The 14,162-nt window shown below is 38.3% G+C and overlaps 1 protein-coding gene across 5 annotated transcripts in view; it reads left to right on the top strand.

Moving 5' to 3' along the window:
* The window catches only part of CDC14A (cell division cycle 14A), a 73,612-nt gene that overhangs the window by 30,396 nt on the left and 29,054 nt on the right, over window positions 1-14,162 (top strand). For 3 of the 5 annotated variants that reach the window (XM_061379008.1, XM_061379004.1, XM_061379007.1), the window contains exons 6-10: window positions 3,570-3,636; window positions 5,760-5,822; window positions 8,921-9,008; window positions 9,556-9,786; window positions 11,188-11,326. In XM_061379008.1, the coding sequence (XP_061234992.1) occupies window positions 3,570-3,636; window positions 5,760-5,822; window positions 8,921-9,008; window positions 9,556-9,786; window positions 11,188-11,326 (588 nt within the window). The remainder of the gene's footprint in view (window positions 1-3,569; window positions 3,637-5,759; window positions 5,823-8,920; window positions 9,009-9,555; window positions 9,787-11,187; window positions 11,327-14,162) is intronic. The other 2 variants (XM_061379005.1, XM_061379006.1) reach the window with 2 other exon arrangements.

Here is a 14,162-nt window from a genome sequence, read left to right on the forward strand (position 1 = left end):
AGGAAGAATGGTGGAATGGAACTAGCTGCTCTGAGTTAGTTTTTAATGATTTAGTTTTCTCCAGTAAACTCATTAATTCAGGAGGATTAAAGAAAATAAGATGAAATTTGGTTTTTAAATATTTACAAAGCTTCTTAATGACTCTTCATCACGGGCTGTAATGATAGGGGTGATGGTTTCACACTGAAACAGGGGCAGTTCAGGTTGGATCTAAGGCAGAAGCTCTTCCCTGTGAGGGTGCTGAGGCGCTGGCACAGGGTGCCCAGAGAAGCTGTGGCTGCCCCATCCCTGGCAGTGTTCAAGGCCAGGTTGGACACAGGGGCTTGGAGCAACCTGCTCTAGTGTGAGGTGTCCCTGTGCATGGCAGAGGGTTGGGACTGGATGAGCTTTAAGGTCCCTTCCAACCCAAACAAGTCTGGGATTATGTGATTCTAATGGTTTGACATGACTTCTCACCCATTTCTCTGGGATAGAAAAAGAACTTGATAACTCGGCCTCTGCCTGGAGGAAGTCATCAAGGTGATTAGTTGGGGGGAGATTTGTTTTAGGTTTGCTTTTACCAAAGAAAGAACCAAAACAGTAAGTGACTTAAAATACCTCAGCCAACTCCCTCTAAACAGGAAGATATTTTACTTAAGTAGTTTATCGGAAACATTCAGGAAATCAGGTCATGATAGACTCTTCATCTTTGCTTTTTAAGTATTTCTATGCCTTTGAAGACATACTGTTGGCAGTAAGATTGTCATTAAGCATCTGCCCTGTTTAACACTTCTGCAAAATGTCCTTTGACTGAACTCTACAGGAATACTAACACTTCTCTGGAATAATATGAAATCATCTATTTAATAGGAAGATTGAAGTTAAAAAATGGCACTTCATAAATACACTGCAACTGGGCTTCATAAATAAACCTTTTTACTTTTTTTAACATTTAAAACAGCTCTGTAATGTGTATTTTGTTGCTTGCCTCTGTTCTGAAATGAGTAACTTGGGTTTCATCTCATAATAGAGTCCACAGGCACTTGCCTTTCCTGTAGTTCAGATACTGCTGTACTGTAACAATGGATCCAGCACGCGGAATTCTCATGGATTGTACATAAAACTTCTGCCAGATTAATTTTTTTGTTCTTACACCTAAACTTAATACCTGTAGATAGCTTAGCTTAAAATTCTGGAGCATAAAGCAGTAAGTTTCAGAGAGGGGTTTGCATCTGGAATTGATTCTGGTCAGCCAATTGTGCTTTTGGAAACTAGAAAAGAAAAAATACATACATTCATGCTTCCTCTTGAAGCATGAGGTAATATCAAGCTGCTGCTTCCAGGTGTTATTTACTACTCTGCTGTACTGTCATTCATGTCTGGTGCTTGTTTATGGCTTCAATCTATTATTGCATACCTAGACAAAAGTTAAAGGGGGGGCGGGGGGGGGGAAATATGTGTGTGAGGTTTTCAGATGTTAACTCAGTGTATTGTGTTTCTTTAGAAAAAGTAGCCCCAACATTAGAATTCTGCTACTCTTTATGTTTCTGGGAATTTGAGATCAGGCTTAAACAGCTTTTCTATTGTTCGTTCCCAACCTTTGCCTGTTTTGAATTTTCCTGGCTTTCAGTCTTTGTTATTCCACTGTGTGTGGATGGCATGTGTCAGCAGAGCTGTTTTCTCCAGGCAGAGTGCACCTACTCTAATGGTAAGGTGCACAGTGACAGAAATGAGACATTTGAGGCATGGCTGATGTAGCAGTGGATGTTAGCTGCCAGCATCCCTGTGCACCTCACTGGAAATAGCTGTCTGTGGGCACTGTAGCTATGAATACTGCACACCTGGTATTGTGATAGGCTTACCTTGGACAGCGAGGTTGAGTTCAGTGTCCCTTCCTCTTCTCCGTTCTCTCTCTTGCTCTGTGCTATTAATGGATTAGAGATAATGTGGCTTTTTTCCCTGGTGTTGTGTTTATGTACTGCAGTATCGGATGCCTTATCAGTTGAAGTGGTACTTACAGAGGGAATAAAAACTAGATTCCTGCTATAGCAAAATAGCATGTACTGCAGAACATCTCCTACAATCATATTTTCCATTTATGTTTCTCTAAATAGTTAATTTTGTGGTTTGCATTGGTTTAGGTTTTGTTGTTTCTGTCAGCTGCTTCAGAAAACTATTACAGCTTTTACAGCTTTTCTGTTATACATGTTTCCATGGGGGCCTTAAGATTGTTTTTTGCTTGGAAGGCCCTTTTGTTTGCTAAAATCCTTTTGTGCTAAAACGATATCTAACTTATTCCTGTCAAAAATGTATTGTCTGTTAAGTTACATTTTACAGCTTTCATATGTTCTGCTTATCTAATGTAATGAAAATACTTTCTGGCTTTTTATTTTGAAAACCTACTTTGTTGGATTTGAATCTTGAAGGTTTATTCACACTTGAAAGTTCTATTCTAAAACACTGTACTAAGTATCTTTTAATACTCTAATCACTTGAAAGCTTTTCTAGAATAGCCTGCCTGTAATATGACATTACCAAAATTGGAGCTTTTCAGTTGCTTAAATACATCTTCTATCAACATTGCTTGCTCAAAGCTGCTTACTCTCTTCTTAAAGAATGGGAGAGAATATTCTAGTCTTAAAGTACTTGGAATTGAAGGAGCACATCAATACAAAACCTTCATGTAACTTAGAGCAAGCAGACTGTCAACAAAGGAAAGTTTTCAATGGAAGATTGCAATTTTGACTCAATTATAGATTAGAGCTGTAGCTGGCTGAAACCTAAAATGTTGCTGTTGTGCTGAATTGCAGTTCTTAGCACTCTGGGTAAGATGGCTTAGAGCAAAACTAGAAAACATTCCTTCAATGAGTGCTTAGGAAATAATCTGCCCAGGGAGAGCCCTGCTGAAATGCAAACTGCTCTGAAGCACACTTTGAAAAGTACTTTGTCTTCTTGCCACACTGCATTTATTGTTGGTATTTTCGGTGATGTTATTTTGGTTTTATTTTGCTGTCTCTAACCACTTAAATATGTTTTGCTTTGGGGTATCCTGTCATCTTTTAAAGAGAAACTGTTATTTTCATCGTGGCAGAACTGCGGTTAAGCAACTTTAATTACATCTGGATATCTTTGAATCACATCTGTAATCAGACATCAAAACAAGAGCCTGTAAATGAAATCCAGACTAGTAGTCTATTTGCCTTTCCCTGTTAGACAGCATAACTCAATGAAGACTTTAGTAATGGTTAAAGCAAGTTTTGTTTTATTTACTACTATCCTTACACAATTGGGAGAGGATGCAAAGCTTTCTGTTCCAGGACAGGGTGAATAATTTGGTAAAGGGCATGTAGTTGCTGATGTAAAGTAGCACTTAAAATGCTTTGTAGTATCTAACTGCAGTTCCAAGGGGCTACATCTTTGGTAGGAGTGTGCTTTTGCATCAACAAGCTTCTACAAGATATCTTCTTTGAACTTTAATTCAGAATTCTTAAAGACAATGAAATAACTTGAATATATTCCATTGTGTGCTGCCTTTCCCCAAGTTCTTCAAATAATTCAGTGTATCTTAAATATTTGTGTTAAATCCATAGGGATGCTTCATTTGGGAACTGCACGTACAATCTTACGATCTTGGACTGTTTGCAGGGAATAAATAAGGTAATGACACTTCCTTAGCAAAACAGATTTCACTTGACTTGAAAAACAAGAAGGAAAATACTGTGAAAATATATTAGATCTGGTTTCAAAGCAAAAGCTGTGAGTTGAGGTGGATGCTGTCATGAACCCTAAGTTACTGAGGACTGCGAGTAGTGAACATGGAGGAAGATTACACCTTTATCTAGCTGGCTGGTCTCTAACAGCTTTCTGAACTTCACCTTCTGAATCAGAATGTGCAAACACCCCAGGCCTGGCTGTTCTTAACACTGCGAGGTAGTGCACTAGCTTTGCTGTAGATCTGCAATAGATCATTTATGATGAGTGGTAAAAAGGAATAACAGAGGTTCATAAAGTCAAATGTGACAGACATCTAGGTATGCTGTGATTTAATCTGATCTGTTCGTGGAAGTACTTGATCCCAGCTTATCCCCCAGACACTTGGTTCACCTGTATCTTCTGTTACAAAGAATGAAAACTAATGTATCTTACTGGTGTTCTGATGTGTCACTTTCAACAGGCCTGGTCCTGGAGAAGATTAAGATCCAGTATGGCTTCCTTAAAAATGTAACATCACATCTTAATTTGCAACCTTGTGTTATGTACTTCATACTCTAAGCAAAGATGAGATTTTGTCCATCATTTCCCAGTGATCTTGATGAAGGGAGCAAGCTGTGTGAACAGCTCTATACAGACACTTTGTAGATTATTTGTAATTCTTATAAGTGTGGCAAAACAAGTGTTTCTTCAAAATTGAAAACAGAGAGATACAGCTTAATATTTTTAGTTCTGTGGGGGTGGGAAAGGAGCTGTCAGTTAACAGCAAGACTCTAATTTGTGTGGCATTCTACAGCTCCTGAAGCTCTGTGAAGCAGGCAGTGCAGTCCCTGTAATTTATCTGCAACAAACTTGTCAGAAGGACTTTGAACATCAGTTTTTCCTCCTTGGTTCCCATAAAATTTCTTACTGAATTTTTGTCCAGTTCTCCTACAGAGGAAGAAACCACTTTGAGCAAAAAACTTAATCTAAAGAAAAATCTCAGTCTACCTAGGTAAATTTGGTGTTTGAATTACATAACATGTAATTCAGGGGGGGCACAAATTCTGGAGTGCAGCCAGCCAACCATGCTAAAATGAGATAGGTTTTCCTATTAAGACAAACCTCTTGATACCTTAGGTTTCATGACAGCCCCAGTGTTGAGCCTGCATTGTCTATAACAAAGCTATTTTTCCTTTGTCTTCGAAAAGGTGCTTTATATGTAGCAAATAATGGCGGAGTGATGATGATTGTTTTTTTTAAATCACAGATCTGTGGTGTGGTTTTATCACACCTTAATCCTAGAGTGTTGTGTCTGTACTTCTGTCAATGCACTAGATTGCAGAGCTATCTTCCACCTATTCCTTAGAAGAAATTCAGGCTATGAATTCCTTATTCATAGAATTGGGTTTTGTATGGTATTATACGCAAACCTTTAGTACAAAATGGGCGTATTTAATAATAGTCCAGTAATCAAATACAAAACTTGGCTTCTTTCAGTCCTATAATAAATACTGGGTAGTCTAGTGAAAGTCATTCTATCAGTGGAATGTGTATAAAAACAAATCACAAAACAGGTTATAGACAGTATTTTATCCTGCATGTGCCATTTTCCCTGGGTATGATGGTGATAAAGTCAGAGTATCATATTAAGTATGGAAAAATCAATAAACTTGCTGGTCTATATTTTATGTCCAGCTGCATGAATATATATTCAGCATAGAAATTGTTGAATGGATGTATGACAAAAAGGGAATTTCTTTTTAATTTGTCATCTGCCTTACAATAAAAAGCATATGTACATAGTGGGATGGGGAGAATCAATTTGATGATTTAAGTGATATGCAACAACTTTATGTCCCATTGTAATGTCTTTGAAAGGCTAAAAAGAGCCTAATGTGGTTTAGTGACTTTGTTGGAGTTTTTGTTATGTGTTAATCTGTGCAAAATGTTATGTTGTCTTAACATGGAGGCTTCAAGGAACCAAAAGCAGAAACATTAAGTGTTTTGGTTTTGAGCTCAAAAACAGTATTATAAAATTAGATTCTATATGATATTTTGCTATAAACTGACACCTTATTGCCTTTTAGGCCTTGCAGCATGGATTTTTTGACTTTAAGACATTTGATGTGGATGAATATGAACACTATGAGGTTTGTACATTTAATGATGAGTTGAGTGTATTTTGTTTATCTAAAATAAGTTAGAATATACAGGGCCCCACAACTTAAAACATACTGGAAATGCATTTTAATTCAAGTAAAAACCAGTGTTCATATATAAGGTATGTCCATCCAAACCTTTGTGTTGTGTGTGAAAAACATGCAGGATGAATACCCTTGCCCTTTCAGCGCATCACATAATAACTCTACTGTTTTCGTGTAGGCCTTCTGGCTTCTGGAACCTCTTTCATGCTTTCCCAGCCTTCCCTCAGGATGTGTTCCAAGGTCTCTCGGCTGATCCACAGAGTCCGTGTTTTTTCCCAACACTTGTTGAGCTACTTCCTGAGATGCCATTAGTCCCAAATATATGATAATATTTTTAATAGCTACAGAGATTGAGTAAATTTTGAACTTTTTGTAATAAGGATGGATTATATGGGCATTCTAATTATGAAAATACATCCAAATATTTCCCTAATGAAGTCTCAGAAAACTAATACCTAAAATAAATTAGAATATTACAGTACCCCACACCTGAAGAATAGATACTCTGGTTGACTCTAGATGCTTCTAGGATTTTGTTCTCTAACATACACACTTTTAACTGCTGATAGTAGACAGTAATCTCAAGCTCTGTTGCTGCAGAGAACCTTTAAGATAATGTCCATGCTGCAGCTGTGACCTGGGCTATACATACAGCTGGCCCAGAACACTTCCATAAGCTGTCTGACATTTCCCTTGGTTGTATTGGACTTTGTCTTTGGAACTCCGCTGAGTTCCTGAAGTTGCTCTGGTTAAGGAGAAAGAGACATAAACTAGAGGTGTACTGAACATCTGCCTATGTACTAAACTCTTCTTAGAGTTGTATTACTTCACTGTAGCCAGTATTTTTCCCTCCCAGCCCTTCTTGTTTCAGAAAACGTGGAAATAATGAGAATAAATTTGCTCAGTCAGAAAACATTTGAAAATTTATTCCCTTGAGCTGAGTATTTCTAATATCAAATAAGGACAACTGCTTTTCTTAAATGTCTGTAACATTTGGTAAACAACTGTTTTAAAAGCAAGAAGCTATGGGTGACTCAGTGCCTATCTGAAATACACACGGCTATAGGGCATACCTCAAGAAAGAGGGTGAAGTCAGGAGAGGAATAAACTATGGAAAAACTGAATTTTCAACCCAAATCTCTACAGTAGATGTTGGCTGCAGCAGGCACACTATAGCATATAGCTAGTCACTCAACTTAAAAGCACTTGTAGAAGGAGTTCTGTACACTGCAATATTCCAGAATGGTTAAATTGAGAAATTGGAATAGTCTTTGCTGAATTACCAAAATTCAATGACCAGTAACTAAAATGTAAAGTATGAAATTGCTGGGGGTTTCCTTCCTCTATGTACAAAAGGAAGAGGTTCATCTAAAAACAAATGATGGTTGGGAATACTTAGGATTAGGCATTAATCTGCCTGAAAAACTATTAGAATAACTGACTAATGTCTCATTATTTTGTCTGATGCTGAACATTACTTCAGTCTGTGAAAAGCACATGTGTGTGAATGGTGTTTAAGTAGCTGCCTGCTGTCTGAGGTCTTCTATGGTTTTATGCCTCATGGTCAGCTTTGTATGTTTAGATATGTCCTGTGCTACATTTCAGAACCTTTAAATGTTCCAGGTTTCTGCTGTACTAGGTCTCCAGATGTGTAGTTTTGTGGAGAAAAGTTGCATAAGACTTAAAGGGGCAACTAAAGAAAATTCTATTTCACGTTTGTAGCTCTTCCACCTTACTCCATGATCAAGGCAGCTAATTCCCCTTTTGTTGGACTAGATGTAAAATATTCAAGTTCTCCTTTTTGTTAATCATAACACTGTTTGCATGTAGTGTTGAGTATATACAAATACATCTGTAGTTCAGATTGGTTAATATTTCAAGTAGTCACAGTAACCCATGGAGCTATAAAGGACTACTTATTTCACAAATAAAGCTGGTAATACAGGTACAAAAATACATTTGACTTACTGAACAGGACCTCTTCCCTGAGGGGGTAGAGGTGCTCCGATGTTGGCATTGCACAGTTTGTGACACAACTCTGGGTAATTGTAGGGTCCTGACCTGGCTGAAAGATGGATTCACTGCTCCTTATGCAACCTTGTTCACTTCCAGATTTCTCTCTGTGAGGACATTTGGAGCAAGCCTAATGGGCTTAGCAGAGCAAACAGTGGGTGAATTGGTTACAGTAATGTCCATTATCAGATCCTTTCACTCATTAGGATGTTTTGAGGAGCTGACAGCTAAAAACATAAGCTTAATAATGCAGCGGAACTGAGTGCCATGTCCTTAAAAGTCACACTGAGAATAACTGCATTGCTACATGAGGAATGAACACTTTCCAGTTAGGAGAAAAGAAGGCAGTTTTGCACTTTAGTCAGACATTTCCAAAGCAGCTTCCAGTTTTCTGGCACTGCCAGGATTTGAAAAGCCTTTTTGAAGTTTTTATTTAAAAGTGGGCAAGAAATGCAAAAGCTCCCAGTTTGAAAACGTTCTCAATTTAGTCTTTTTGTTTGATTTATACTTTGCTTCTGTGATTACTGGCTCATCAGAGCTTATGCCAAGATGTAGGTTTTGGTTTCCAGAGGGAAATTAGAATTGTTTCTAAGGACTAATTAGTTTTAATTTGTTTTCTGTGAATTGTTTTTTTAGCCAATGCCTTACAGGGAAGGGAGGCATTTTTCCATATTCTTTCATTAAAACATACAAGGATGATGGTGTTTGTAACTTTTATAAGTAGATATTTTAAACTGCTGAAACCTCTAAGAGAGAAATATCTTAGAGAGAGGATCTTTCTGCTTTGCTTGGAAAACTTCAGCAAAACTGGTTTGTATCTCATTTTATGGAGAGATTTCTGCAAAGCAGCTTATGATTGGTTAGTTTGTCCCATAATAGATAAGATGGTTCATTCCATTTGAAGTGTTTTCATTTAAGGTAGCAACAGCATAGCAAAAAGTAAAATAAACTCAAGATCAATTCTTTTGAACCTTGTCTGTACAGATATTAAAATGCTTTTCTCTTTTTCTCCTGACATTTTTTTTTTATAGCGAGTGGAAAATGGTGACTTCAACTGGATTGTTCCAGGAAAATTTTTGGCATTTAGTGGACCACACCCAAAAAGCAAACTTGAAAATGGTATGGTGCATATTGTAATGCTGTCCCATTTCTAGCATGTGGAGCAGTCCCACTGAGTGAGCAGGAGAGGTTTATAGGTTAATTTTCGTCTTCAGAAATAATCATACAGTGATCATTTTATGTGCAATGATAGAGCTTAATTCCAAAGGTTTTAGAATTCTTCTTGGCTGGAAGAATTCCAATTCCTCCAACAGTCAGTGGCTTCCATTCAGTGATGAAGTGCCTGAGAAATTCAGGTCCTTCCTTTTTTCCTGGAACCTGACACCTGATACAGTAAGTGTGCAGAATTAAAGGTGAGTTGCGTAAAGCAAAAGAGACTGTAATGAAGGAAAGACTTTTAAAAGAAGCTTGCTTTTACTACTGAAGATTCTTGGCATAATGGGAAGAACCTATATGATTCTGTATAATAAGGAATAAAAAGGAGAAACTTGATCAACATAGGGAAAAGAGAGATTTGGTTCAGCTAAAAGGAAACTTGGTCATTTAAAAACTACAATCAGATTTTTGCTGAATTTCAACTTACTTCTTGTTCTTCTTCCTTTCATAGGTTATCCTCTTCATGCACCTGAAGCCTACTTTCCCTATTTCAAGAAACATAATGTCACATCAATCATAAGACTCAACAAAAAAATTTATGAGGCCAAACGTTTCACTGATGCTGGGTTTGAGCATTATGACCTCTTCTTCATAGATGGAAGCACACCAAGCGACAGCATAGTTCAGAGGTTCCTCAATATCTGTGAGAATGCTGATGGGGCTATTGCTGTACATTGTAAAGGTGTGTGCGCTGTTATTTCTCAAACTGAAGTTCAAGATGAGTATTAATCCATAGAGTTTATTTAGAAATAAAGCATTTAAAAATAACACTTTCCAGTCATGAAAATAATATTGCTTATCATACTTGGCTAAATATATGATAAATGTTTGTTATTTTCATGTGCATAGTAAGTTCTTTCATCCTACGCCACTACTTACAGTAACTGACAATCTGTTGTTCATTGTCTTGGTTTTTCTTAGTATCGCTAGAAGGCCTGAGTTGGAGTTGATTTCTCTTTTGCATTGTGCTTCCACAGCATTATGATAATTGGTTAGGAAATGCAAAAGACTGAAAGGTTTTCTTTGTGCTTTTGGACTGTTGTCCATTTTTCTGTGGAGCATGACTTTCCACATTTCAAGTTAATGTGAGTTATTGTGATGCCAGCATTTCAAACCTGCCTGTTTCAGCAAAACAGCCACAAAACATGCTTAATCGAGGATGATTAACAGAAGTTTTGAAGGATTTGGCTTGATTTATGTTTGCAGTTGTGTAAGGACATTGTGGAGACGAATGTCTTGCTGGTCTGAAACAAGAACAGCACTATTCATCATTTTTCCATGAACAATAAGTATGCATATCTAAGATAAGTTTATTTGCTAACAAGTTGCTACTGTGGCTAGAACCCTGCAATTCTGGCATTAATAAGCTGGACATCTGCTAACTGAGTGAGAGTATAAACTAGTGATCAACAGGAATAGATTGTTATTCTCCCAGCTTAGCTGCTGAAGGAATACAGTATACTTTTCTAGTGACTTAGATATGCACTTGCTAAACTTCGTATTTCTAAAACCAAAATCAGAGTACCTTTGAGAGGCCAACACACATATTCTACAAATCAGACTTCAAATACATGCAAATAAATGTGCACGTCACAACAGAGAGCAGCATGTGTCTCCTCAGCCAATGGCTTTTTCTTTTGGAATCAGTTCTGTTGTGAAACCAAGCTGTAAAAGTATTCACTGCTACCTGTAGAAACAGCAAGAATTTTGACCAGTGTATAATTTTATATATCAATGGCTTGGTAATTGCTTTTCCTTTTTTTTTTTTTTTTTTTTTTTTTTGTAATATCAGCCTTTAAAAAACCCCAAAACAACCAACTTGGAAGTAGAATTGTGCAAGTTCTGAGAGCGATCATCGCTCCATGCATTCTTGAATCCTGTTAACTTCTTACAAGCACGTATTTGTTCTTATACCTGCAGCATTGAAATCCAGTTATGTGATAAATACTAACGGAAGTTCTTTCTTCAAATATTAAGGTGGTGAATAACATTGTAAAGACATCTTCTCCTATCCTACTTTAATTGGATACTTCAGAAATGCTCATTAATTTGTGTGTGAGTGATGATACTTGTGTTTCTGTAGCTGGCCTGGGGAGAACAGGAACACTGATTGCCTGCTACATAATGAAACACTACAAGTTCACACATGCTGAAGCCATTGCTTGGATAAGAATATGTCGACCAGGCTCTATTATAGGACCCCAGCAACACTTCTTGGAAGAGTATGTATACCTTCTTTGCTACTAAGAATGAACTGCTTCTCTACACCCTTCTCCATCTTGCACTATTTATAGGATCTACTTTCTGTCTACTGACATCGTATGTTACTGCCTGTTGCAGTATATTTAAGGTTAGTCAACTTGGGATTAAACTCAATCTTACTAACAGTCGTCTTCTCTGGGGTGCTGTGTCTTTTGTCACCTTAAAGGGCAGAGGGTCTCAAGACTCTGCATGTTTGTGTTCATATATAGCCAATGATGACACGTAATCTCACAATAGTATAATTGCTATGTGTTGTTTTTCTTTCTTGTAACTAAAGATTAAGTATGTAGTAGACAGCTCCTGACCTCTGTCAGATTCCTAGGATAATGCATGAAGTGTTTCTGATTTGCAGCTAATGGTCATTAGCAAAATAAAGGGATGGTTTTAATACAGCTTTTCTCAAAATGGACTGTACACTTTGGGTTGAGAACATTTCATGTGCAGATGACTTGAATGGGTGATTCAAGTTTTGATCCTGACTGGAACTGAATGACAAAATTACACTGGCTTCGAAGATGTAGGCATTAAGTTTAATTTCATGGTGGTTTCTACACTGTACGTTTACTATTACAATGCTTATGCTGATATCTTTTATTTGATGCTATGATGATACTTAGTTGGAGGCATTTTCACTGTTAGGAGAAAGAACATTTGAAAAAGATACAGCACAAATTAGTGTGGTGATTTAAGTCCAGCAGCAGCTCAGCACCACGCAGCTGCTCACCCACTGCTCCCCACTCATCACTGGGCTGGGGAGGAGTGTCAGAGAAAAGGTAAAGCCCTGTGGGTTAAGGTAAAAACAACTCAATAGTCAAATTAAAAATAAAATGTAATAATACTTTAATAATAATGACAATGATGAAAAGAAATAGAGAGGAAGGAATAACACTAACACCCCTCACCCACCTCTCTTCCCCCTTTACACCTCTGCAAAAAAAAACCAACAACAAAACAACCAAAACTCAAGTGTTTCACTGTACAGTTGCTCACCACCCACTGACGGATGCCCAGCCCACCCCTAGGTAGTGATCAGCCCTTTTTCTGGCCAGCTACACCCAGTTTCTATCCTGGGCATGACGTGCTGTGGTTTGGAATCCCCCTTTGGCTAGTTTGGGTCAGGTGTCCTGTCTCTGCTTCCTCCTGGCTTCCTGTGCTCCTCCCCATGGCAGAGCATGAGAGACTGAAAAGTCCTTGACTGGGGTAAGTGCTACTGAACAACAGCTGAAACCTCAGTGTGTTACCAGTGTTATTCTCAGACTAATGCCAAAACACAGTACATCTACAGCTGCTAAGGGAGAGAATTACCACAGCTGAAACCAGGACAATTTGTCTTATTTTGGACCAAAAAAACCCAAGAGCTCTCCTAGATACTGTGTAAATACAATAAAACATACACTGCTTAGAATCAGAATCAGTTGGGTTGGACAAGACCTTTAAGCTCATCCAGCCCAACCGTTCCCAGCACTGCCAAGGCCACCACTAACCCATGGCACTGAGGCCTTGTCTCCACAGTGTGTGAACACTTGCAGGGACGGTGACTCCAGCCCTGCCCTGGGCAGCCTGTTCCAATGCCTGAGCACCCTCTGGGGAAGGAATTGTTCCTCAGCTCCATCTAAACCTGCCCTGGTGCAGCTTGAGGCCGTTTCCTCTTGTCCCATCCCTTGTTCCTTGGGAGCAGAGCCCAGCCCCTCCTGGCTCCATCCTCCTGTCAGGCAGTTGTAGGGAGCATCTTAAAATCCAACAGATACCAGAGAGAAAGAAGAAGCGTTACTGTAATTCGTAACAGAAACTGAGCATGAATGAAGATTCCTATTTTTTTTTTCCAGTTCAACTGAGTGGGCACTCCTTTATTTGACATCTGGCCCACCATTAGTCAGAATACTTTTTGAATCACAAACTTTCACAAACCACAAGTGCTCACTGAAGGCACTTTTAACTTCTCCACACTGTGCTGATGCTTACACATTTGTGCTCTTACAAATAACTTCTATAGTAGAGCAAAACTGAGAGAGATAGTATGTAGTGTGGTTAGTAAGTGCAGTTTACTTTAAAGATATGAAAAGCAGGGCCCATATCTTTTCTGCAGTGCTATAGAAATGCTTGGTTTGATTTTTATAGATAGGCAAAGTTCCATCAGATTTTTTTTTTACTCATACTGTAGTGTTGTTCATTAAGAGGTTTGTATTGGCCTCTTGCCAATAGATACCTGTTGTGACAACCAGGCAAAACCCAGGGAATGTTTCCAGTAGTGTCAAAATGGGATTGAGAGCCAATACCAGTTGCATCATTCTTGTATAAAAATCTCTTGCCCTTGGAGCTGCAAAGTTGCATCAGACAAAAAGTAGAATTCTTGCAGACTTCAAAGATCTTTAAATTCAGGCATGTTTTATAGGCTCCTTCTGGTAGGTGGAATATGAGGTCCTCCCTCTTCCCCTGCCCCATCCTTCTCCCTTCTCTTCCTGTTTTTTTGGAATGTAGTGAAATTTTCCTTAGAGTGCTTACCTCTCCTGTATTATGGAGCAGGTTCAGGCATTTGGCTCAGATTGCTTGGCCCTTGAGCTTTGCCATAATACTTTCAAAGAAAGAAAAGTTTCCAGTGCAAGTATATTCTGACTGAATTCCTTATTCTTTTTGCCTCTGTTCAGTATAAGGCTTTAATTTTGTTACAATAATATGTAGTGGAGTTCTCAGTTTTTGAATGGAACTGTCATGAGTGGTACTTACCCAGCAACTTCCTTATTCAGGAATAACACAATCGCATCAACAAAAGCCTGCTCAGCCCATGCACATTGTAGC

Source organism: Neopsephotus bourkii, unplaced genomic scaffold, assembly GCF_033783945.1.
Source record: "Neopsephotus bourkii isolate Nb327-2 ecotype Australia unplaced genomic scaffold, CSIRO-AGI_Nbou_v1 NB_1768, whole genome shotgun sequence".
In the NCBI taxonomy this organism is placed as follows: domain Eukaryota; kingdom Metazoa; phylum Chordata; class Aves; order Psittaciformes; family Psittacidae; genus Neopsephotus; species Neopsephotus bourkii.